This window comes from Salmo trutta, chromosome 13, assembly GCF_901001165.1.
Source record: "Salmo trutta chromosome 13, fSalTru1.1, whole genome shotgun sequence".
Classification (NCBI taxonomy): Eukaryota; Metazoa; Chordata; class Actinopteri; order Salmoniformes; family Salmonidae; genus Salmo; species Salmo trutta.
The window spans coordinates 53911757-53935132 of record NC_042969.1 but is presented as its reverse complement, the minus strand read 5'-3'; the positions used below and the strand labels follow the sequence as shown (position 1 = coordinate 53935132).

Here is a 23376-nt window from a genome sequence, read left to right as displayed (position 1 = left end):
GATGGTGACGTTGCCACGAATTGACAAGAAACAGATGAAAGCAGCAATGGTGTATAAACCCGCTGTTTCCGCAGTCGCTATTGTCTGACACTCCCTGTGTCAGACTGTCAGATCTCATCCCAGGGCAATCGACTGCGAAGAGGAACGCCGTGGAGGTTAGAGCGCAGGGCAGGCAGACCTTGTTGGACGCACAAAGTCAATCTACATAGGCCTAATGTATCCTACCATGTTCACTGCGAGAGTCATATTTGTTATTTAGCCCTCCATTTGCTGTTAGGATGAACGAAAAGTAAACTATAGCCTAACTATTATTTTACACAGGAAAAAGCCTAGCAACTTCAAAGGCTGGTTTCACACTTTTTCTTCCTGTGTATTGAAGTCAATTAGCCAAGTGATCGATTTCCATTCCCATGAACAGCCGTTCAACTTCTGAGAAAAGCTCTAAATACACCAACGTACACAAATCCTAAAATGTACATTTCTGAACGAAGCTGGAAGGGTTTAGAGGAATACACATTGTACAAAAACCAACTACATGTCTTCTTTTTTAATGAGCCAATTAGTAATGATTTCAATTGACTTGCCCACCCTATTCCTTTTTTTCCTTTTATGTGAAGGGATCATGCAAAATAATCAAATCATATGTTGGTCCTCAAATGTGTGCATTTATTGCTAAAGTATTACTAAAGACCTTTAAATAAATATATATAATCGACAAATCCTGCAATTAACTTGATTCAACGTTTTTGTTGTTTGACAGCAAACAACAAAAACGTTTAATCAAGTTAATTGTAGGATTTGTCGATTAATCAGATTAATCACAAATGCCTAATTTGCTTAATTGGAGCTCTAATTTAAGATTTTCTTTCATACAAAAAGCATTACAAGCTACTGGGCAAAAAGTGGTTGAACCAACATTGTTACCAAGTCATTTCAAACCAAAACATCTGTGAAGATGTTGTGCAAAACTGACTGGATTTGCAAAAAGTCATCAATGTAAGGGCATTTCATATATTTTGTTCACCTAACTTTGAACCTAAATCCAACGAATGGTGATTTTGAGTTCACGTTGAATTCACATTAGTTGATAATTTTAAGGTCTTGATTTTGTCCAAAGTAATGGTATTCAAAATCTGGTAAACTGATAAAGCACACTTTCTTTAACCTGTATAGATGAGGTATTTTGGATGTTTTCAGACGATTAATCACGATACATTTTTTTTTTGTGCACTAAAATTACAAAACGTTAACTCAAGTTAATGAATTAACTGACAGCCCTACTATAAAATGATGACATAAAAAAACAAAGGTGTGTGTGAAACAAGTAACAGTTTATTTAGGATTTCTTTGTCTTTTTTTGTCTATGAAAATAAAATCACAACCATAGAAATAACACTATGAACATAGGCCGTTTTACATTTGCATCTAGTGGGTACATATGTGCAGTTAATCTTTGCCGTTCTAGCTCGTTAAACAGCATACCCTTCAACTTTATAGTGAGAGTACTTTGGTTCCTCTGATGTAAAGGCACACTTTGGTATAGCTTTTCTATTGTGCTGCAATGCAAGACCTTTTGTAGACACGTTCGGGTCTGAGAAACCACAGTAGGACAATAAAGTCATTGATGCCTGAACAAATACAACTCTAGAAGGAACCAAATGATGAGAACATCGTATGTAGACTGATCCACAGTGTCAATCCTCTGGATCCTCAGTCCTTTGTCCTTGGTCCAGTGTTATAGGCCTACTGTTCAAGTCCTCTTGCAGCTTCTTCAAAGGGACTAGGTTTTCTCCCCAGCAAAGAGTAGATTCCGCAACCTGTCCCATTCTCTCAAACAGCAACTGTGCCAATATAAGCCTTAAACATGGTCGGTCACCAAAAAAAAGGGAGAAAGATCCTTCCCCATCTCTCTGAAACATAACACAGAACTTTCAGGGAATAATCACCCAGCCACTCATACATGAACAGGGATAACATAGACTTTTGTACTTGTGAATAGCTGTGAGCACTCAACATGGCAGAGTGAAAAATCTCTCAAAACTGGAGAAATACATGTAATACTCTGTCCATTACAGCAGGGGGAAGTGTCGTCTCTCAGTGTTCATTGCTGCTGTCCCTGAAGGCAAGAGAGTGGTGGTAGTGGTGGTGGGGCGGTGATGTCGTCGAGTAGCTGCCAGGTCATCGTTCATCACTCAAACTTGCGCAGGTGGTTGTACATGGACTGGACGTAGGTAAAGACACACATGGGGTCCGGCTTGCGCCCCATCACCATCATATCGTCCACCTCGATGAGCCGGTCACAGCCCGCCTTCTCCCTGAATCAGACAGAGGGCACAGTACAAGTCAGGAGGAGGCTAGGACTATCAATGTCATTCCTGATCGTTCATTAGCCTGATCCCAGATCTGTTTGAACTGTTCTCCCCAACTCAAATCTATGATAATTCGGTGTTGTTGGCAAGACAAGACAAACAGACCCGGGACCAGGCAAAAAGATCACATGGAAGAATGTTGACTAATTTGTGGTATTGTACAGAAGCTCATGTGTTAGAACTCTCTCTGTATGTGGCTAGAGGCACACATGGTTCTGATCTATGTTTTGTCTGTGTTCTGCATGTGTCCATGTGTCAGCAGGACTACGAGACGCTGTGCTGCAGCAGCGGTGTTCTCAGTAGTGAGGTCAGGCTGGAGGAATGTGAGAGGAGCGGATGGAAGCAGAGCAGAGGGAAGAGGAGGTTACTGCAGGGACCAGGGAGAGGAGAGGAGAGGAGAGGAGAGGAGAGGAGGGGAGAGGAGAGGAGGGGAGGGGAGAGGAGAGGAGAGGAGAGGAGGGGAGGGGAGAGGAGAGGAGAGGAGAGGAGAGGAGAGGAGAGGAGAGGAGAGGAGAGGAGAGGAGAGGAGAGGAGAGGGTATTCTCTGGCAGCGGCTGCCTCGCTGGCTTAACGTGTGGGCTGGAGACACTCTCTACCAAGATGCAACAGAAATATTGTGAGGTCATCTCAGTGCTACAATGTTCTATGTATAAACGCTATTAATGGAATCTGAAGGTGATTCCATTAAATGTTATTTCTACTTGTATGGTGGCCAGGGACACTGTGACTCTAAATGTATCTACACAGGTAACTCGTGATCGCCTTCATATCAAGCACAGCATTGTAGTGTCCATAGCTTCACCAAACCAAGAGGAGAGCGACATTGGAAATGCACATGAATAACATAAAACGTTGTCCCACTGAGATGATCTTACAATGTTCCTACATAATGAATGGATGAATCGTTCTAACATGATTCAAGACAGAAGTGCACGGGTGTGTGTATAATGCTCAGAAATACTATACGGGACGTACACATAGCGCGTATTACAATGTAAAAGTCACTTACTCCGCCGTTCCGAAGGCCAGCTCAAAGTTGTGTTTGCGGTCGGCAGGCGTCAGCACGTTGTAGTCAAACTCAGTGGGGAAGAAGGAATGGACCAGGGCACAGAAGGCCATGCCGTCACTCCAACTGGACGAGAAGTTCTGGATGTCTATGTTCTGGGGACGGCGAGACAGAGTTAGAAGTGTGTGGTGTATTTGCACATGTGTTTAGTGGGGAAATACGGAGACACTGTAAAAGAGATGTAAGAATAAACCAGACATACAAAAAAAAACTCGAAAAATGATTGGCTTCCTATTCTAACTTTATGACATGACCTCTCCCAGGTTTCTCTGTCAGTCCCGCTGTCATAACGTGGAAAACAGAAGAGGAATCCTGAATGGTTCTTTATCCTCAATTCCTCTACCCGCGTCTCTCTCTCTTTCTCTCCAATTGGACATGATTTCAGAACTGTCCTTAGCCTAGCCTATAAAACCCTCAGCGTGTCAGTGGGAAAATTCAACTTGTCATGTTTGTTGAGCGCCAGTCAGGTCTCTAATTTGAGTGTGAGGAGGCGCTGCCTGCGGGAATCGTCCGGTGCTGTTTGCTCTGCGGGCCGGGCCTTGGCCCGTGACAGCTCTCTGTTTAACCAGAGCCACATGGACAGACTGGCACAGCTGCTGCTGCAGAGTGCATGGCAGAGTGAAGCCAACAGCCCTAGCAATGAGCCGTAACTCAAACACTCACACATGCAGACACGGATATGCATGTTCACACACACACACACACACACACACACACACACACACACACACCCACACCCCCACCCACCCACCCACCCACCCACCCACACACACACACACACACACACACACAATATACTACAATAATACGCTTAGTTCAGTATGCAGCATAACCATAGCAAGTTACTTCTCATTAACACATCAACGCTCCGCTATGTGCTAATGGTTTAACCCATGGAGAAACCAGGAGAGTTATTTTAATGCCCTCTTCAGGAGCTAGCAAAAATGACAAAAGACTGCTCCTGTGTAGTGGATCCATTTCAGGTGACCAGATGACAGTTCCATATTCATCATCTTTGTTACTGGCTGCTATAGGGCTGTATTCATAATGGCTGGACCTGATCCTAGATCAGCCTCTACTCTGAGGTGCTTTGTGAATACGGGCCAGGTCTCTGTTCCAGTGTGTAGCTGTGTTCTGTCATCACAGTCTCACCTGGTATCCTATGGTTTTGGAGCGGCACCACTCCAGAAGAATCTGCTTGATGCTGCTGGCACTGGACACACCAAAGCTCTGAGAACGCTTCAGCTTGGGCTTGGAGTCCATGGGCTTGGACCTACTGAGAGGAGAGGGGACATGGGTCAACAAGATGAGACAGAAAACATGACAGAGGTCGTGTACCTATTCTCTCCCGAAGTGTACACTTGCATACTCCCCGTGGTTAAGTGGTGTTTTTCCACCATTGTTAAATTCGAGAGAGAGAGAGAGAGAGAGAGAGAGAGAGAGAGAGAGAGCGAGCAAGTGTAGAGAATTGGGACGCAACCGATGAGTTCAGAATTACCCAGAAGAAAGGAGGGATAATATAAGGGAAAAGGAGAGGACATCAGTTTAGGGACGGATGGCATAGAAAGAGAGATGATGGTGGGAGAAGAGACGGTGGTACCTGCTGGCTTCAGAATCCAGCTTTTCAAAGATGGACCGGCGGGCCTGAGCACCAAGGTTGCGCGGCAACGTCTGTGACCTCACCAGCTCCCGCCTCCGCTCAACTCCCCGCCCAAAGGGCATGTCCCCGCTCACATCTTCCACCCTGAGGGTCGGAGAACAGAGAAGTGTCACACATCAACTTGGGCCACAATGAGGCCATTCGAAATGGCAAGTGGGTTATGACATGTTGGTTAAAGCAGGGACTATCTCAATTCTCTAGGACTGAGTAAAGAATAGTTCACTCACCGGTCTGTGTTGTGTTGGATGAGGCCAGAGTAAGTCACTGACTTCGGGGGAGCAGAGAAGGACTTTTCTGCAAATGACAAATCAAAGAACAGATAAGGAAACTGTGGAAATAAAACATTGTGTGAGCCTGGTTAGTTCCAGTTCTAGTAACATGCCTGACTTGATAGATCCCTCTTACCTGACAGTCGAGGAGAGCCCAGACCTCGGCTGAGACTGGGGGTCCATGTCTTCATAGAAGACACTAAACAGCAAAAAGACAAAGAGTGTTTCAAAGGATATTATGGCTTACGGAGCAGAAGAACCAGAGAAAGACATGGAAGTCAAGAGCTTTTAGCTAATGCCCGGTGTCTCTTACCTGGTTGAATGGGGGATTCTGGGATGGCTTGAGGCTGGTTGTTGTCAGTAGGCTCTGATACAGGCGAGGGCTGAGAGCGTACGGGACTGGTGGGAGATTCACTCTTCATAACTGAGGGGTCAGCCGTTTTGGTTGTGGCGGTGATGGGTAGGTGGGGCATCCGCATGGCAACAGGGGCCGTGCTTTCATACGGGATGTTGTTATTGGCTGGCAAGCTTTTTCCATGTGACACTGTCGAGTTTTCTGAATGGACAAGCATTGAGAAAATACATCTCCTCATACAGTACATGGGATGGTAAGTATGGCTGTATTTCTACTGTAGCTGAGATGGTAGAGAAAAGACTAGTCATTACCTGGGTCAGTAGAGTGTCCATTCTCCAGTCCAGGGGATACAGGGTCTGAATCCACCTCTATTGGCTCCTCACGTTCAATACTCTACAGGACACAGAGAGAGAATCACATGAACACCCCACCCCAGAGTACTCAGGTGTCACAGTACCTTCTATTTTGATGACAGGCCCTTTAAAACATGTGAACAACTTTTGGATGACAGAATATGCATGTTATCCGAGACATGAACAGATCAAGTCATTTCAGAGTGCTGACATGTTTCAAGTTCCCATTCATGGGCTCCATGGCCAAGGAACATTCTTGTTCCATTTTTATTTTGTTAAATCCCCCCACAACGTTACTACCGCACCACATCTACTACTTTCATTAGTATGTGACTGGCGCTCAGTACACGGTGTGCCTGACTAACCAGCCAATCCACAGAGGAGCCTTTCAGGAAGACAACCAGGAAGTGACTGAGGGCTGTGTGATTTGTCTGTGGAGGATGTGTAATGTTTCTGACTTGCTCTTTCTTGCCCTTTCTCGCTCGTAAGCACGTAAGCACGCACACACACACACACACACACACACACACACTAACACATGCGCACACACACATACAATACAAGTTATTATATACAGTTATTATCAAAGAAAGGGTACATTCCTCCCAGTGAAAATAAAGTCAGTAATTGAGCTGTAGGGGAGAGAGGAGCCAGGTGACCTCAGCAGAGAGGAATGCTGTTGCTGCTGGGTTTTGTGTGTGTGTGTGTGTGTGTGTGTGTGTGTGTGTGTGTGTGTGTGTGTGTGTGTGTGTGTGTGTGTATGTGTGTGTGACTGCATTAGGAGGGCCGAAGGGAGTTGGGAACAGCTGGCTGTACCACTGGGAGAAGGTGATGGGGGCGACAAATTTCCCCCACTCAACCATGGAAGCCCCTGAGCCCTGATCAACCCTGATACTCTGGCTGAAACCCAAGCTCCTCCTGGCTTGGTGTGTCCCAGCCATGGAAACTTTCTGTCTGAATGGGCCACCAGACATGTGTGTGAGACTGTGGTGCTCTGGGCCTGAAGATAAAAGTAGGCAAATATTTTCGGATAACAACGATTGAACGTAGAGGGTAGCCTCGGTTTAACCTGATCTCGGCCCAAAGTTAATGTCAAATAGTTCTGCAGCTGAGTTTTATGAGCAACAAAAGGAAGGTATTTTACAAATCTATATTTAAGAGTATGACCAGGAATCAAGGCACACCCCACAGAGCAACACTCACGGGCGCGTACACACACCAATTCTCCACACAACACAGGCAGGAGCACACAACAGCCCCTCTCTCCGCCTCACTGGAACAACAAATCCCCCGGTCCCTGAGAATGCGTCATTAAATTATCAGTGGGGAACTATAAAATATTTGGAGGAAATCGTGAAATTATGTAGGAAATGTGGAAAAGCCCTCAGTCTGCTACACACGAGAGAAATGGGGGGGGGGGGGCTCAGTCTTAGCCTGCAGGGCTGGATCAAAGATGAAACCCCCTGTCGTGTGTGTTCAGTTTCTCAGTCTCTATGTCTTTATTGTCTTAGAAGCAGTGCTAGTGGGCACACTGGATCAACAATGTAACCATTCTAGGAGCCTTCACTCTCTCTTCTTCCTAGGGAGGCACAGCTACATTAGAATCTCTCCATTCAGCAGGACTGTAACCCCACTCCTAAACCCCTCTCCCTCCCTCCCTCTCCCTCCCCCTCTCTCCCTCCCCCTCTCTCTGACCTGGTTCAGCAAAGTACGGACAAAAAGCATCAGGGCCAACACAGCATTCAAGGGTATGAGACTGAATACAGATGGTAACTGGTGGTGGTAGTAGAGTGGGACAGTGGGTTCTCCCAGGCACATGGCACTTTCATGTGGGTGTAAATATCACAGCTGTCCCATGTCCCTCCTGGCAACATGCCATAGAAATGTTGATGTGCAAACACAAGATAATCTAAGTGGATTGTTATATTGCGAGTCTTGCAGTTTCGATGACATTTCAATGAAGGGGTGCGGCGTATTGAGTGGTTGCGGAATGGAACATGAAGACAATGGGGGCATGTTGTGAGAGAACTGGGCTGGGGGGTTGAGTGGGGTGGGGGTATGACAGTATGTGTCACTCAGGATGTTGGGCACAGTGTTGGACACAGTAACATAGATAGCCAGCTCTTATGGACAACATCACCCTGCCATACAATAAGCCTCACTAATAGGAATATTGACATTTTCCATTGATCACATACCAATCCTTTCCAATACAGGACGTGCTCTATGAACGCTTCACAACATAGCTGTCTCAGTTTCCAAACCCAATAGGAGGAAATATCTATGTATAAACAATGCTAGGGTAGACTACGGTAAACAGCATGCAAACACATGCTTTCAATGTACCATCATGATCATTTAATAAGACAGTTAGAGGGATAGAAATATATTGGGACTAAAAGGTACATTACTCATCCAGGCGGGTACAGTACATTATCACATATTAACTAACTCTGCACCCCTTTCTAAAGTCAAATTAACAACACACACACACACACACACACACACACACACACACACACACACACACACACACACACACACACACACACACACACACACGTTCGCGCGAACCATCAGAGCTGTTCAGAGCCCTGAGAGCAAGCAGACAGTACAGTTATAGTTGGCCTCTCATCGCAGGTCTATAAAAGGGGTCTTTGCTCTGTAATTTCCTTGTAGAACAGGGAAGTCCTCATGGAGGGAGAGACACACAAAACCACCTGTTCTTCAAAAGACCCACAAAGCCTGCAAATTAGCAGGGAGAATCAGGCCGGCGCCTAGGTCCTACAGAAACGGGGGGGGGGGGCCCTTTGAACACTTTCTTTACATCACCTGACTACAGGGGCCCCTGCCTTATCTGATGGGTGTTTGTGGGAGCGAGGCTGTTTGGCCGAGCACACACACACACACACACACACACACACACACACACACACACACACACACACACGTGCGCACGCACTCACACACAGGCCCTTGTATTAAACTAACTGGGCACACATACCCTTCTCAAGGGCTTCAGCGAGCCTCCCTCCTCTAATCCCCCTTTAAACCTGCTTCTGGATCTCTCCTCTGTTACTGGGATTTTCCAGGGTTTCAGGCACAAGGCAGGGTCCATAAAACACTGTCAAAGGTTAAGAATAGATATACCCCAATGTCACTGGTGTAGAGATAAGATTACCTTGTGTTCCAGTCAGGGGCTGGATGTGACAGAAGACCATGTACCATTGAGAGTGTGACGCATACGGCAATGTTAGATTGTGCGTGCGTGCCGCAGAAAGACATGTAGGATGTGTGTGTGTGATGCAGAAGGCCATGTAAGATTGAGAGAGCGTAAGGGGAGGGCCATGTAAGATTGAGAGAGCGTAAGGGGAGGGCCATGTAAGATTGAGAGAGCGTAAGGGGAGGGCCATGTAAGATTGAGAGAGCGTAAGGGGAGGGCCATGTAAGATTGAGAGAGCGTAAGGGGAGGGCCATGTAAGATTGAGAGAGCGTAAGGGGAGGGCCATGTAAGATTGAGAGAGCGTAAGGGGAGGGCCATGTAAGATTGAGAGAGCGTAAGGGGAGGGCCATGTAAGATTGAGAGAGCGTAAGGGGAGGGCCATGTAAGATTGAGAGAGCGTAAGGGGAGGGAGATACGACTCCCCAGGACAGCACAGCAGTTGGCACCCAATAACTTCAAGATCCAAGAGGTTAGTAGCCCGCTCTCGGGTTACAAGGCACCAGCTGTGCAAGACATCGGTGTCCCAGCCTCCCGACACCAAAACAAATCAATAAAACCTGCTGATATGACATGACTGTCTGATGATTCAATCAGCTAAGTTAGGAGGTGCTAGGACACGTGCTCCGATCTCCGCTCATCAAAAACAGCACACCCTCTCTAGTCCATACAGTATGGCTGCATGAAAAGCGTTGAGTCAAACCAATGCAAACAAGTCTAATACAAACACTAATTCATACTATACGTTTGCTGTTGTTGTCTGTCTGGTTGAAAATGTATAAATATAATATATATAATAAATAATAATAATAAAACAAACACTATTTCCCTCTCCTTCCCTCTCTCCGAGTCCTCCATCTCTCTCCCTCCCTCTCTCCGAGTCCTCCATCCCTCTCCCTCCCTCTCTCTGAGTCCTCCCTCTCGCTCCCTCCCTCTCTCTGAGTCCTCCCTCTCTCTATGTCCCGCCCTCCCTCTCTTCGAGTCCTCCCTCTCCCTCCCTCCCTCTCTCCGAGTCCTCCCTCTCCCTCCTCCCTCTCTCCGAGTCCTCCCTCTCTCCGAGTCCTACCTCCCTCCCTCCCTCTCCCTGAGTACTACCTCTCTCTCTCTCCCTCCCTCTCTCCGAGTCCTCCCTCTATATCCCTCCCTCCCTCTCTCAGAGTCCTCCCTCCCTCTCCCTCCCTCCCTCTCTTCGAGTCCTCCCTCCCTATCACTAACTCCCTGTCTGAGTCCTCCCTCTCTCTCCCTTCCTCCCTCTCTCCGAGTCCTCCCTCCCTCTCTTCGAGTCCTCCCTCCCTCCCTCTCCGAGTCCTCCCTCTCTCTCCCTCCCTCTCTCTCTCCGAGTCCTCCCTCTCCCTCCCTCCCTCCCTCCCCCCCTCCCTCTCTCTGAGTCCTCCCTCCATCTCTCCGAGTCCTCCCTCCCTCTCTCCGAGTCCTCCATCTCTTTCCCTCTCCCTCCTTCCCTCTCTCCGAGGCCTTCCTCCCTCTCCCTCCCTCCCTCTCTCTCTCTCTCCCCGAGTCCTCCCTGTCTCTCCCTCCCTCCCTCTCTCCGAGTCCTCCCTCTCTCTCCCTCCCTCTCCCTCCCTCCCTCCCTCCCTCCCTCCCTCCCTCCCTCTCCATCTGAGTCCTCCAACCCTCTCCCTCCCTCCCTCTCTCCGAGTCCTCCCTCCCTCTCCCTCCCTCTCCCTCCCTCTGAGTCCTACCTACCTCCCTCTCCCTCCCTCCGAGTCCTCCCTCTCTCTCCCTCTCTCTCTCCGAGTCCTACCTACCTCCCTCTCCCTCCCTCCGAGTCCTCCCTCTCTCTTTCTTTCTCCGAGTCCTCCCTCTCCCTCTCTCCCCCCCTCCCTCCCTCCCTCCGAGTCCTCCCTCTCCCTCCCTCCCTCCCTTTCTCCGAGTCCTCCCTCCCTCTCCCTCCCTCCGAGTCCTCCCTCTCTCTTCCTCTCTCCGAGTCCTCCCTCTCACTCCCTCCCTCCGAGTCCTCCCTCCCCCTCCCTCCGAGTCCTCCCTCCCCTTCCCTCCCTCTCTCTGAGTCCTCCATCTCTCTCCCTCCCTCCCTCCCCCCCTCCCTCTCTCTGAGTCCTCCCTCCATCTCTCCGAGTCCTCCCTCCCTCTCTCCGAGTCCTCCATCTCTTTCCCTCTCCCTCCTTCCCTCTCTCCGAGGCCTTCCTCCCTCTCCCTCCCTCCCTCTCTCTCTCTCTCCCCGAGTCCTCCCTGTCTCTCCCTCCCTCCCTCTCTCCGAGTCCTCCCTCTCTCTCCCTCCCTCTCCCTCCCTCCCTCCCTCCCTCCCTCCCTCTCCATCTGAGTCCTCCAACCCTCTCCCTCCCTCCCTCTCTCCGAGTCCTCCCTCCCTCTCCCTCCCTCTCCCTCCCTCTGAGTCCTACCTACCTCCCTCTCCCTCCCTCCGAGTCCTCCCTCTCTCTCCCTCTCTCTCTCCGAGTCCTACCTACCTCCCTCTCCCTCCCTCCGAGTCCTCCCTCTCTCTTTCTTTCTCCGAGTCCTCCCTCTCCCTCTCTCCCCCCTCCCTCCCTCCCTCCGAGTCCTCCCTCTCCCTCCCTCCCTCCCTTTCTCCGAGTCCTCCCTCCCTCTCCCTCCCTCCGAGTCCTCCCTCTCTCTTCCTCTCTCCGAGTCCTCCCTCTCACTCCCTCCCTCCGAGTCCTCCCTCCCCCTCCCTCCGAGTCCTCCCTCCCCTTCCCTCCCTCTCTCTGAGTCCTCCATCTCTCTCCCTCTCCCTCCTTCCCTCTCTCCGAGTCCTCCCTCCCTCTCCCTCCTTCCCTCTCTCCGAGTCCTCCCTCCCTCTCCCTCCCTCCCTCCGAGTCCTCCCTCTCCCTCCCTCCGAGTCCTCCCTCCCCCTCCCTCCCTCTCTCCGAGTCCTCCATCTCTCTCCCTCTCCCTCCCTCCCTCCTTCTCTCCAAGTCCCCCCTCCCTCTCTCCGAGTCCTCCCTCTCATCCCTCCCTCTCTCCAAGTCCTCCCTCCCTCTCTCTGTGTCCTCCCTCTCCCTCCGAGTCCTCCCTCCCTCTCTCTGAGTCCTCCCACCCCCTCCCTCTCTCCGACTCCTCCCTCCTTCTCCCTTCTTCCCTGTCTCCGAGTCCTCCCTCCCTCCCTCTCCCTCCCTCTCTCTGAGTCCTCCCTCTCCCTCCCTCCTAGTCCTCCCTCTCCCTCCCTCCATCCCTCCCTCCAAGTCCTCCCTCCCTCTCTCCGAGTCCTCCCTCTCTCTCCCTCTCCCTCCCTCTCCCTCCTTCCCTCTCTCCGAGTCCTCCCTCCCTCTCCCTCCCTCCCTCTCTCCGAGTCCTCCCTCTCCCTCCCTCCGAGTCCTCCCTCCCTCCCTCGCCGAGTCCTCTCCCTCCCTCCCTCCCTCCCTCTCTCTCCCTACCTACGGGACCCACTGCCAACAATGACTGCGGTGGAACCTGTAACCACGGTGATGGGAAATACAGGGCATTGTCTGGAAGTAATTAGAAGAGCCAGGGGCAGCCTGGGAGGGGAGCCAGCCCAGCCCTGCTTGCATGCCTCTCTCAAGCCCCCTTCACCCCTGACTCTGGCCTCTCTCGCTCTCTCTCTTTTGTTCTCTCTCTCTCTCTCGATAAACTCCCCAACATATATGGGAGTTGATCAAAATTTGGTTTGTTTTTGAATTCTTTGTGTATTTGTGTAATCGGAGGGAATATGTGTCTCTAATATGGTCATACATTTGGCAGGAGGTTAGGAAGTGCAGCTCAGTTTCCACCTCATTTGTGGGCAGTGTACACATAGCCTATCTTCTCTTGAGAGCCAGGTCTGCCAACGGCGGCCTTTCTCAATAGCAAGGCTATGCTCACTGAGTCTGTACAAAGTCAAAGCTTTCCTTAAGTTTGGGTCAGTCACAGTGGTCAGGTATTCTGCCACTGTGTACTCTCTGTTTAGGGCCAAATAGCATTCTAGTTTGCTCAGTTTTTATTATTAATTCTTTCCAATGTGTCAAGTAATTATCTTTTTGTTTTCTCATGATTTGGTTGGGTCTAATGGTGTTGCTGTCCTGGGGCTCTGTTGGGTCTGTTTGTGAACAGAGCCCCAGGACCAGCCTGCTTAGGGGACTCTTCTCCAGGTTCATCTCTCTCTAGGTGATGGCTTTGTTATGAAAGGTTTGGGAATCGCTTCCTTTTAGGTGGTTGTATAATTTAACGGCTCTTTTCTGAATTTTAATAATTAGCGGATATCGGCCTAATTCTGCTCTGCATGCATTATTTGGTGTTGCATGTTGTACACTGAGGATATTTATGCAGAATTCTGCATGCAAAGTCTCAATTTGGTGTTTGTCCAATTTTGTGAATTCTTGGTTGGTGAGCGGACCCCAGACCTCACAACCATAAAGGGCAATGGGTTCTATAACTGATTCAAGTATTTTTAGCTAGATCTAATTGGTATGTCGAATTTTATGTTCCTTTTGATGGCATAGAAGGCCCTTCTTGCCTTGTCTCTCAGCTTGTTCACAGCTTTGTGGAAGTTACCTGTGGTGCTGATGTTTAGGCCGAGGTATGTATAGTTTGTGTTCTCTAGGGCAATGTTGTCTAGATGGAATTTGTATTTGTGGTCTTAGCAACTGGACCTTTTTTTGGAACACCATTATTTTTGTCTTACTGAGATTTACTGTTTGGTCCGAGGTCTGACAGAATCTGTGCAGAAGATCTAGGTGCTGTTGTTGTAGGCCCTACTTGTTTGGGGACAGAAGCACCAGATCATCAGTAAACAGTAGACATTTGACTTCAGATTCTAGTAGGCTGAGGCCGAGTGCTGCAGACTGTTCTAGTGCCCTCGCCAATTCGTTGCTATATATGTTGAAGAGGGTCGGGCTTAAGCTGCATCCCTGTCTCACCCCACGGCCCTGTGGAAAGAAATGTGTGTTTTCTGCCAATTTTAACCGCACACTTGTTGTTTGTGTACATGGATTTTATAATGTTTTGCCTCAACACCACTTTCCATCAATTTGTATAGCAGACCCTCATGCCAAATTGAGTCAAAAGCTTTTTGTAAATCAACAAAGCATAAGAAGACTTTGCCTTTGTTTTGGTTTGTTTGTTTGTCAATTAGGGTGTGTAGGGTGAATACGTGGTCTGTCGTATGGTAATTTGGTAAAAAGCCAATTTGACATTTGCTCAGTACATTGTTTTCACTGAGGAAATGTACGTCTCTCTCTCTAGGCTGAGCTCCACTGTATTAATAACTATGCTGAGGGGTTTGTGCCAGGAATCTGGAGCTCTGGGCTGGATGGCCTGGCCAAGGCAGGGGACACACAGAGAGGCAGAGAATAAAAGACCCTGCTCCATTGTGAGAGAGCTATGAATTTGGGAGGGGAGTCTCTGTGGCTGTGCTGGAAATGTCAAGCGTATTTATCATGGGGATACACACACACACACACACACACACACACACACACACACACACACACACACACACACACACACACACACACACACACACACACACACACACACACAGACGCACACACACAGACGCACACACAGACCCACATACACACAGACCCACACACACACAGACCCACACACACAAGCACACGCACACACACACCCTCGCACAAAGATTTGAAGTGTTCTTGAAAGACTTGTGATGGAAACTTCCAACTCAGGCACGTAAAACAAAAAGGCATACACCATTCCAATTAAGTTCAAAAGACATTGTCTGAGAATGTGACCATCCGCGAGATTGACGAAAACAGCGGAGAGCTCACATTTGCTCCGTGTGCGTGCGTGTGTGTGCGTGCGTGCTCATACAACCTACGTGTTTGTGTCTGTGTGTCACAGGAGGTTGGTGGGACCGTAATAGGGGAGGACGGGCTCGTGGCAACCGCTGGAGATGAATGGTATCAAAACACATTAAACACGGGGTTACCATGGTTACCACATGTTTGATGCCATTCCATTCGCTCCGTTCCAGACATTATTATGAGCCGTCCTCCCCTCAGCAGCCTCCTCTGCACATTGTGAGCCAACCATCACAAACAGTAATTTGGTTTGGAACAGGATTAATGCTCCCCCCCCCCCTTTCATACAATCTATCCATCAGACTATACTAGACTGTGACGAACACACGCACCTATGGCACTGCAAGGTAAGCCAAGCGGTCTGTTAGTAATTGCATGTTTGAGCAGCAGTGCAGAAGACGGAAGTTGAGTAATGTTAATAGCGGGGGTCCTGTATTGTAGGGAGCGGAGAGAGTATATGATGGTGGTGTATTGTGTGTGTGTGTGTGGGGGGGGGGGGGAGCGTTGGCTTCCAGCTGATTTTAGGGATTTTGATAATAAAACCTTAGAGTGCTCTGCTCCTCTTTAGAAGTCCTCTCCGTGTGTAACGTATAACAGTATGTGTGTGTTCAGTGGAGGTGTGTTGAGGGCAGGACGCACTGGGGGGTTGTTGTTTGTACAGTACGTGCGCGGTGTTCGTCTGTGTGTTGCTCACGGTGATAGTGTGAGCGTGCTCTGACGGAGTTTCCACTGATAAAGTCTCACACACACACACACACACACACACACACACACACACACACACACACACACACACACACACACACACACACACATACACACACACACACACACACACACACACACACGTCTGTCCCCCCGTCAGTTCACATGCCCTGAAGATGCCTCAGTCTGCGAGAAGACACACACACACACACACACAGCCCCCATGAACACAACCCAGCCCAGGGCAGGACAGTGAGGGACCTAAGGATTCACACTGTGGTCCTGTGTTATGTAGTTACGTTAACTGTCAAAGATAACATTGTGACCTGGGTAGAATCTATCCAGGTCATCTTCTATTAGGGAAGTACACTGAGGAATGTAGCGAACGTGAGGTTGGAGGTGTGGTCTGTCTGTGAAAGCATGCCTGTGTGTGAGAGTATTCTGACGCATGCTACAAGTGGAGCACAGGTGAAGAGGAGGTCTGTGAGAGGAGGGGAGGAAGGGAGGAGGGAGTGGGGGAGTGGAGGAGGGGGCCCTGACTCATTCCTGAAGCCCAGAGTGTGGAGTCCGGGGATGGCTGGGTCCTGGGTGACGCCCTCCTCTTAATCCCCTCCTCAGTTAATGTACTTCAAATGAGGCAGAATGTCGACACAATAGCCCTTTCAGACCGCAGCTATGGTGGAGTAATTGGCGACAGGCAGCATTGTGTGCCTCCTCGGCAGAGACCGGACAGACTGACTGACGTAGGTGGCCGTGGAGGATGAGAAGTAGGAGGGAGGAGGAGGATTCCTGTCTAGTATTGTCAGAGCAGCAGCCTTGACCAGCACAGTGGTGGAGGCTCACAGTTCCTCTCTGGAGAGGAGAATCAAATTATCCCAGTGAAACCCACTACCTGTCCTCCTCAGACTCTGGGGGAGCTGGTGTCGGCTCAAAGGGACTGAGGGGAACTTCTGATGAACTGTGCTCAGCCACGTAAGACTGGCTCTGCTCAAGAGAGAGAGAGAGAGGGAGGGAGTAAAAAAAGAGAGTCAGGGAGCGAGTAAAAAGAGAGAGAAAAATAGGGAGGGAGCGAGAGGTGGGAGTTAGAGAATTTTTTTTTAAGAGATTGAGAGGAGAGAGAAAAAAAGAGAAAAAAAAGAGAGAAAAAAAGAATGAGAGAGATTGAGAGAGAGAGCGAGAGACTCATATCTATCTGCATCAGAGTGTCAGGTGTCCAAGGCACAGCCGAGCACAGGTGGGGATGTATTGTAACCAACCCTATAGTGAAAGTGCAGGCCCGCACACATCCCAATTGGCTGTGCTCTCTCAGTGGGGCGACGCTTAACTCCAGGGCTGCAAAACCATCTTCAGATGTGCCTGGAGGTCCCCAGCCCAATCGGCTCCCTCCCTCAGACCTGCTGAAACAGCCCCATCGGACTTTACGAAGTCAACATACTGTACAGTCTTTCTCTATCTCTCATTGGCTGTGTCTAGACTTGACAGTTCATGCAGCTTTTGTATTCTGATCATGGAGTTCTGGTCATGGAATTCCAAACACGTCTACACCTACATTTAAATGTGTCTACTGTGTCCACATTGTGTCTGGATGCCCTTTTCCCACACTATATTCAAATGCAGTTTGCATTCTGCAAACAGTGGAATAGGCTAAATCTGATTACACAGCAACAACAACTTGATGGCAGTAGCCAACTACTGAAGCTAACTTGCCAGCTAACCTCAAACTAGCCAGCATGCTAACTAGCAAAGCTAAAGAGATGGCAAACATGTTAGCATAACTCTAGCAAACAAAAACATTGTTTTTTCTAAATAAGCTAGCTGGCTAGCATTTATGAGGCCAGCAAACAGGTTCCTCACATGCTACGAATGTATTTCCTCCAACGTTTAATGAAAAAGTGTCCTCTTTTCTGGAGACTTGTGGGTGGAGAGCCGATGACGTCGCCCACTGTATGTGCTTTCAGTAGCCTGATTGCGTCCAGACCGAGGAGAAATCCGCACACAATGCTTCCCTGACCACCTCCTGAGGTGGTCAGGGAGATCTGAACACAACCCGACCTTAATGCGACTTTTCTGTGTCTAGACCTGTCTTTTCAATGCAATCTTCGTACTCTGATAGCAGAAGTCGCATGTAAGTGTCATGTGTAGACATGGCCATTGAGGCTGAAAGGTGTTGATGGGGCTGTAGGGGAAATCTGAATAGGATATTGTTTCCCTGTTGAGTTCCGGGTACATGTAACTATTCACTAGAATGAATGAATTGGATCAATAGATGAGGAACTCACATTAGTTTTCTACAGTGTTATGATCCAATCTCTGTCTGGTTGTTTGGAAATTTGAAGAAAAAAGTTTTGGCCACAAAAAGGGGATCTCCAACAGTCTGTTATGAGAAACAAAGAACCTCTGTTTCATACAAACGGACATATTTACATCAGATAAGAATCCTCAGATGCTTTACAACATACTTTGTTAAGATGAGGTGTATGACATTACTCATTTGCATACATGCTGTGTACGTGTGTGTGTTTGTTGCGTCATTGGCTGTGGGTGAGCAGTCACAGTTAACAGTCAACATCCGTGCCAGACCGTCAAGGGTTAGTTTGCAGAAAGCAGCTGTGAGTTTACAACCAAGACACAACAAAGAACCTCAGAGCCGAGAGGAAAGATTTGGAATCAAATAAAGAGAAAATCTGAATATTGACCTTATAAAAGGATGAACGTTACCGTTGTAGTTTCCAAAGCAGCATAGCTTTAGGGCCTTGTGTTGGGATACAGTCAAGAGAAACCTCTGACTTTTCAAACAGACACTACTGTGGTTTACAATAGACCAAGGACTAAGACGGTAACTTTCCCAGAATGATCACTGAGTTCCCACCCAAACCTCATCAAGTGTCAAACTGTACTGTACCTTAGAACTGACCGACTACGACAGCGTTAGCTTTTCATCAACTGTAAGAAAGTACACCAGTTTGTCTTTCAGTCCCTCATATTAGTCAAATGTCCCAATAAATGTTTGGATAGGGGTAAGTGAGAAACAATGTACTGTGTTTATTGTTGCTCGTAAAACTGAAGGTCACAATTGAATCCATTCAAAAAAGGTTGCGCAAGCTGTGGTGCCACTCAACAAAGAGAATAGTGGGAGAAGATTCTCGAGCAACATGTCAGCAGCATGATAGCAGTATATGAGCGCAAAATAACCATTCATCACAGAGAGAGAGAGAGAGAGAGATTCTTCCGATGATCTATCACTCTCAGGAAAGAGAAGATCTAAAGCTACAAGAATAGCTTCTTTCTCAGACTGCAGAGGCTGGACGGACATTAAAATAAGCAATTACTTCGACCAAAAATGTTCAGCGATGGGAAATGATCCTGATTGCTTTCATCTGGTATCTACTCTGCTCGCGTGTCTAAATATTAAGTTGAATATGACCCGAGTTTCCCCACCGCTGTCAAAGCTCTGACATCATCTCAGTGAAGTGGCCAAGAAAGTCTATTCAACCCCCCAATATCATGATTTAGTATAAACACACTCTGGAGTCTGGATGAATCATTGCACAATCTTGACAGTCTCTCAGAACCACATACTGTCACCACCACAGAATTAAATACAACCCTTTCATTTATCCCTGCCAAGATGGCTGCCAGTATCAGCCCATTCTAGAATTCTGGAGGTTCACAACATAGTCTACTGCTCTAATGTATCTCTATGTTCGCCATAACCCCAACCCAGTCTCCCCAGTGTATAAAGCTGAATGACCACTTCTCAGATAGAGTTCAGTGTGTCAAATCGGAGGGCCTGTTGTCCGGACCACTGGCAGTCTCTATGGGGGTGCCACAGGGTTCAATTCTCGGGCCGACTCTCTTCTCTGTATACATCAATGATGTCGCTCTTGCTGCGGTGATTATTTGATCCACCTCTACACAGACGACACCATTCAGTATACATCTGGCCCTTCTTTGGACACTGTGTTAGCAAACCTCCAAACGAGCTTCAACAACATACAACACTCCTTCCGTTGCCTCCGACTGCTCTTAAATGATAGTAAAACGAAATGCATGCTCCTCAACCGATTGCTGCCCCCACCTGCCCGCCCGACTAGCATCACTACTCTGGACGGTCCTGACTTAGAATATGTGGACAACTATAAGTACCTAGGTGTCTGGCTAGACTGTAAACTCTCCTTCCAGACTCATATTAAACATCTCCAATCCAAAGTTAAATCTAGAATCAGCTTCCTATTTCGCAACAAAGCCTCCTTCACTCATGCTGCCAAACATACCCTCGTAAAATCGACTATCCTACCGATCCTTGACTTCGGCGATGTCATTTACAAAATAGCCTCCAACACTCTACTCAGCAAATTGGATACAGTCTATCACAGTGCCATCTGTTTTGTCACCAAAGCCCCATATACTACCCAACACTGCGACCTGTATGCTCTCGTTGGCTCGTCCTCACTACATATTCGTCGCCAAACCCACTGGCTCCAGGTAATCTATAAGCCTTTGCTAGGTAAAGCTCTGCCTTATCTCAGCTCACTGGTCACCATAGCAACACCCACCCGTAGCATGCACTCAAGCAGGTATATTTCACTGGTCATCCCCAAAGCCAACACTTATTTGGCCGCCTTTCCTTCCAGTTCTCTGCTGCCAATGACTGGAACGAATTGCAAAAATCACTGAAGTTGGACACTTATATCTCCCTCACTAACTTTAAGTGTCAGCTGTCAGAGCAGCTTACAGATCGCTGCAGCTGTACACAGCCCATCTGTAAATAGCCCATCCAACCAACTACCTACCTCATCCCCATATTTGTTTTTGTTTTTCTGCTCTTTTGCACACCAGTATTTCTACCTGCACATCCTCATCTGCACATATATCACTCCAGTGTAAATTGCTAAATTGTAATTACTTCACCACTATTGGCCTATTTATTGCCTTACCTCCTTACTTCATTTGCCCACACTGTATTCAGATTTTCGATTGTGTTATTGACTGTACGTTTGTTTAGCCCATGTGTAACTCTTTTGTTTTTGTCACACTGCTTTGCTTTATCTTGGCCAGGTCGCAGTTGTAAATGGAACTTGTTCTCAACTGGCCTACCTGGTTAAATAAAGGTGAAATAAAAAATAAATAACAAATAATTAAAAAAAACTCACGTTAATCTTGCTGGACACAGCGAAGGTAGCTCGGCTGGAGAAGCGGGTTGCAGTGGGGCTGGAGGCCGAGCCCAAGGCTGACCCGGTCAGGGCTCCCATACTGGGGCCACCAGCAGGGCAGGTGGGGGATGTGGAGGGGGACTGGGGGCTCGCCCTCCCCTGGCTGCTGCTGTGTGTCTGGGCCTGGATGGACTCTGGCTGGTGCTGGTTGTTGTTGGTCATCAGGGCGCCTCTGTCGCACACTATCCCAGTGAGGAGCTCCACCTGATGTTTAAGGGCCTCCAGCTGGCTCCGGAGCTGCCGGTTCTCCTGCTGCAGCTGGCCCACAGCCAGGCCTAGGGGGCCCTCGCTGGCGTGGGCCGTCGCCTCCACCAGACGGCGCTCCACGCCCTGCTTGAAGGCACTTACGTCCACGTGGATCTCACGCACGGCATCCCTCAGTGTGACCTCGTATCGGGCGAGCGCGGAGCACACCGTCTCGCCCTCCGGAGAGGAGCCCTCTCCCTCAGCTGTCAGAGGACCTGCGTCCATCTCTGCTCCACTGCCTCCAGTCGCTGTGTTCCTTATTGGTCTTCGCTGCTCTCTCTGGGGCTGCTCCCTCCTCCTGTCTGAGTGTCCCAGACACACACACTTTGAATGGAGATTGGGGAGGAGTCAGTCTTGTCAGCTGCAGTTGAACCGTCAGGTCCCATGCGCTCCAGGAGGTCCCTCAGGGTGTCCTCTATCCTGCCGAGTCAAAGCTGACATTTATCAGCCTGCTCCGACACACTGAATGACCATACTGAGGTCTCTTGAAAAGCAAACACTATTCAAACATGACAGACTCTGAAAGACGTGAAGTGAATCAGTAGAAAAGTAAAAAGACACAATCTGTGTTGAAGCCAGGCATGTGACAAGGCTGTTGAGAATTAAACCAGTGAGGTAATTGTAACTTAGTTTCCGTGAGTGTACAGTGTGTGTGTGTGTGTGTGTGTGTGTGTGTGTGTGTGTCTGAGAGAGAGAGACAGAGAGAGAGAGAGAGACAGACAGAGAAACAGAGACAGAGAGAGAGACAGAGACAGAGAGAGACATAGACAGAGAGAGAGACAGAGACAGAGAGAAACAGAGAGAGAGAAAGACAGACAGAGAAACAGAGACAGAGAGAGAGACAGAGACAGAGAGAGACATAGACAGAGAGAGAGACAGAGACAGAGAGAAACAGAGAGAGAGAGATAGTAGTAACCCATACGTAAGTTCACCTCTCGAGCTCCAATATAGTATTCCCCCTCAGCGCTGGCCAGCTATGAGTGTCTGCTCTGCTCTGCCCGGCTTTAAACACTCCTCTCTCTCACACACTCACTCAGGTTAATCTCCCTCTTCTCCACTGGTCAGGGGGAGGGAGCAGGCATACAGAGGAGAGAGGAGGGAGGGAAAGTGAGAGGGAGGGAGGGAGAGAGATGGAGGCGGGCTAGATTTCCTCTATCCCTCCCAGCACTCGGTGAACTGTTGGAAGGAATCATCTGTGTTGATGTTGCCTTTCCCACCTCTCCTCCTCCTCTTCCTCCTCCTCCTCTTCCTCTTCCTCCTCCTCCTTCTCCTCCTCCTCTTAGTGTATTTGTGTCATTCTCTCACCGAGTGAACTTTTAACAGCAGGACGTTCAAGCAGCATTCTCTCTCTCTCCGTCTTTCTCTCTCTGATCTAATTTCTTTCGGTTCCAAGTCTTGTCAATCACGCCGGCTGTCTCCCTCTTTTAGCAGTGCTGTCATCCATCAGGGGGGAAACTGACGCTTTCTTCCTCCCCCCATGCCTCTGTCTTTTCCCTCCCTCTCTCTTTCTCTCTAATTGTATTATTATAGGTGGGTGGACAAGATAAGAGAGATAAGACAGGACAAATAAACTTGTGAGATTACATTTAATGAGAGAGAGATTGACGGGCAAGATAATGATTGACTTCAGGTAATCTGTGAAAAAGAACATCCAAGTGGTGGAAAATGCCTGTCTCTGTCAGTATTCCATTGTACAGTTGTATTCTGATGTGAACAATTATTGCTAAAATGGTATTGTCAAAGTGGGTAGCTGGGTTTGAGCCTGGTGAGTGAAGGGTAGGGCTGCACCCCTCTTCTCTTCCCCTCCCCCACGTAACAGGACCTTAGCAGAGCAAACATTCCATATCAGATTGGAGAGTGAGTGAGTGGGGGTCTGGCTGGGATGGTTGGATGGGACTAACACTGCCCTGCACCACCAACACAACGAGTAGCAGACGGACAGACACAAATAACTTTACATTCCACCCCACTGTTTACTGTAAACACAGCGGGGTTGGAGAGGTGGCTTGGGAGGGGGGTGATTTACGATGGCAGACTGACTGTCCACCCTGGACATCCCTCCATCCCTAATTCCCTCCCTCCCTCATACCCAAGGTCTTATGTAAGTCTGCTTGGCTGAGACACAACAGCCAGCCACCACAGGAACCACAGTCTACTGTAGCCTGGT

The 23376-nt window shown here is 48.7% G+C and overlaps 1 protein-coding gene across 3 annotated transcripts; it reads right to left on the bottom strand.

The window, feature by feature from the left end:
• Positions 1–1310: 1310 nt before the first annotated feature.
• LOC115206041 (smoothelin-like protein 2) lies at positions 1311–22298 on the bottom strand. Of its 3 annotated transcripts, none has more exons than XM_029772583.1 (10): positions 22142–22298; positions 20904–21629; positions 6031–6112; positions 5678–5920; positions 5501–5563; positions 5323–5389; positions 5036–5179; positions 4588–4711; positions 3379–3530; positions 1311–2315 (listed from the first exon to the last, which is right to left on the bottom strand). In XM_029772583.1, the coding sequence occupies exons 2-10, from the start codon at positions 21432–21434 to the stop codon at positions 2189–2191; spliced, it is 1533 nt and encodes a 510-aa protein (XP_029628443.1). In that variant the 5' UTR covers positions 21435–21629; positions 22142–22298; the 3' UTR covers positions 1311–2188. The 3 variants fall into 3 exon arrangements, with proteins under 3 accessions (XP_029628443.1, XP_029628445.1, XP_029628444.1); XM_029772585.1 differs by having other exon boundaries at positions 4588–4708; XM_029772584.1 differs by having other exon boundaries at positions 22132–22293.
• Between the last annotated feature and the right edge of the window lie 1078 nt (positions 22299–23376).

What these genes read in the sequence shown, in the direction of transcription:
- LOC115206041 (XM_029772583.1), bottom strand. Translation starts at nt 21,434, where the DNA reads ATGGACGCAGGTCCTCTGACAGCTGAGGGAGAGGGCTCCTCTCCGGAG. An exon ending in AGAATCCCCCATTCAACCAG is followed by an intron (nt 5,564 to 5,677) that starts GTAAGAGACACC and finishes TTTGCTGTTTAG; the next exon opens with TGTCTTCTATGAAGACATGG. An exon ending in ATCCAACACAACACAGACCG is followed by an intron (nt 5,180 to 5,322) that starts GTGAGTGAACTA and finishes TCCGACCCTCAG; the next exon opens with GGTGGAAGATGTGAGCGGGG.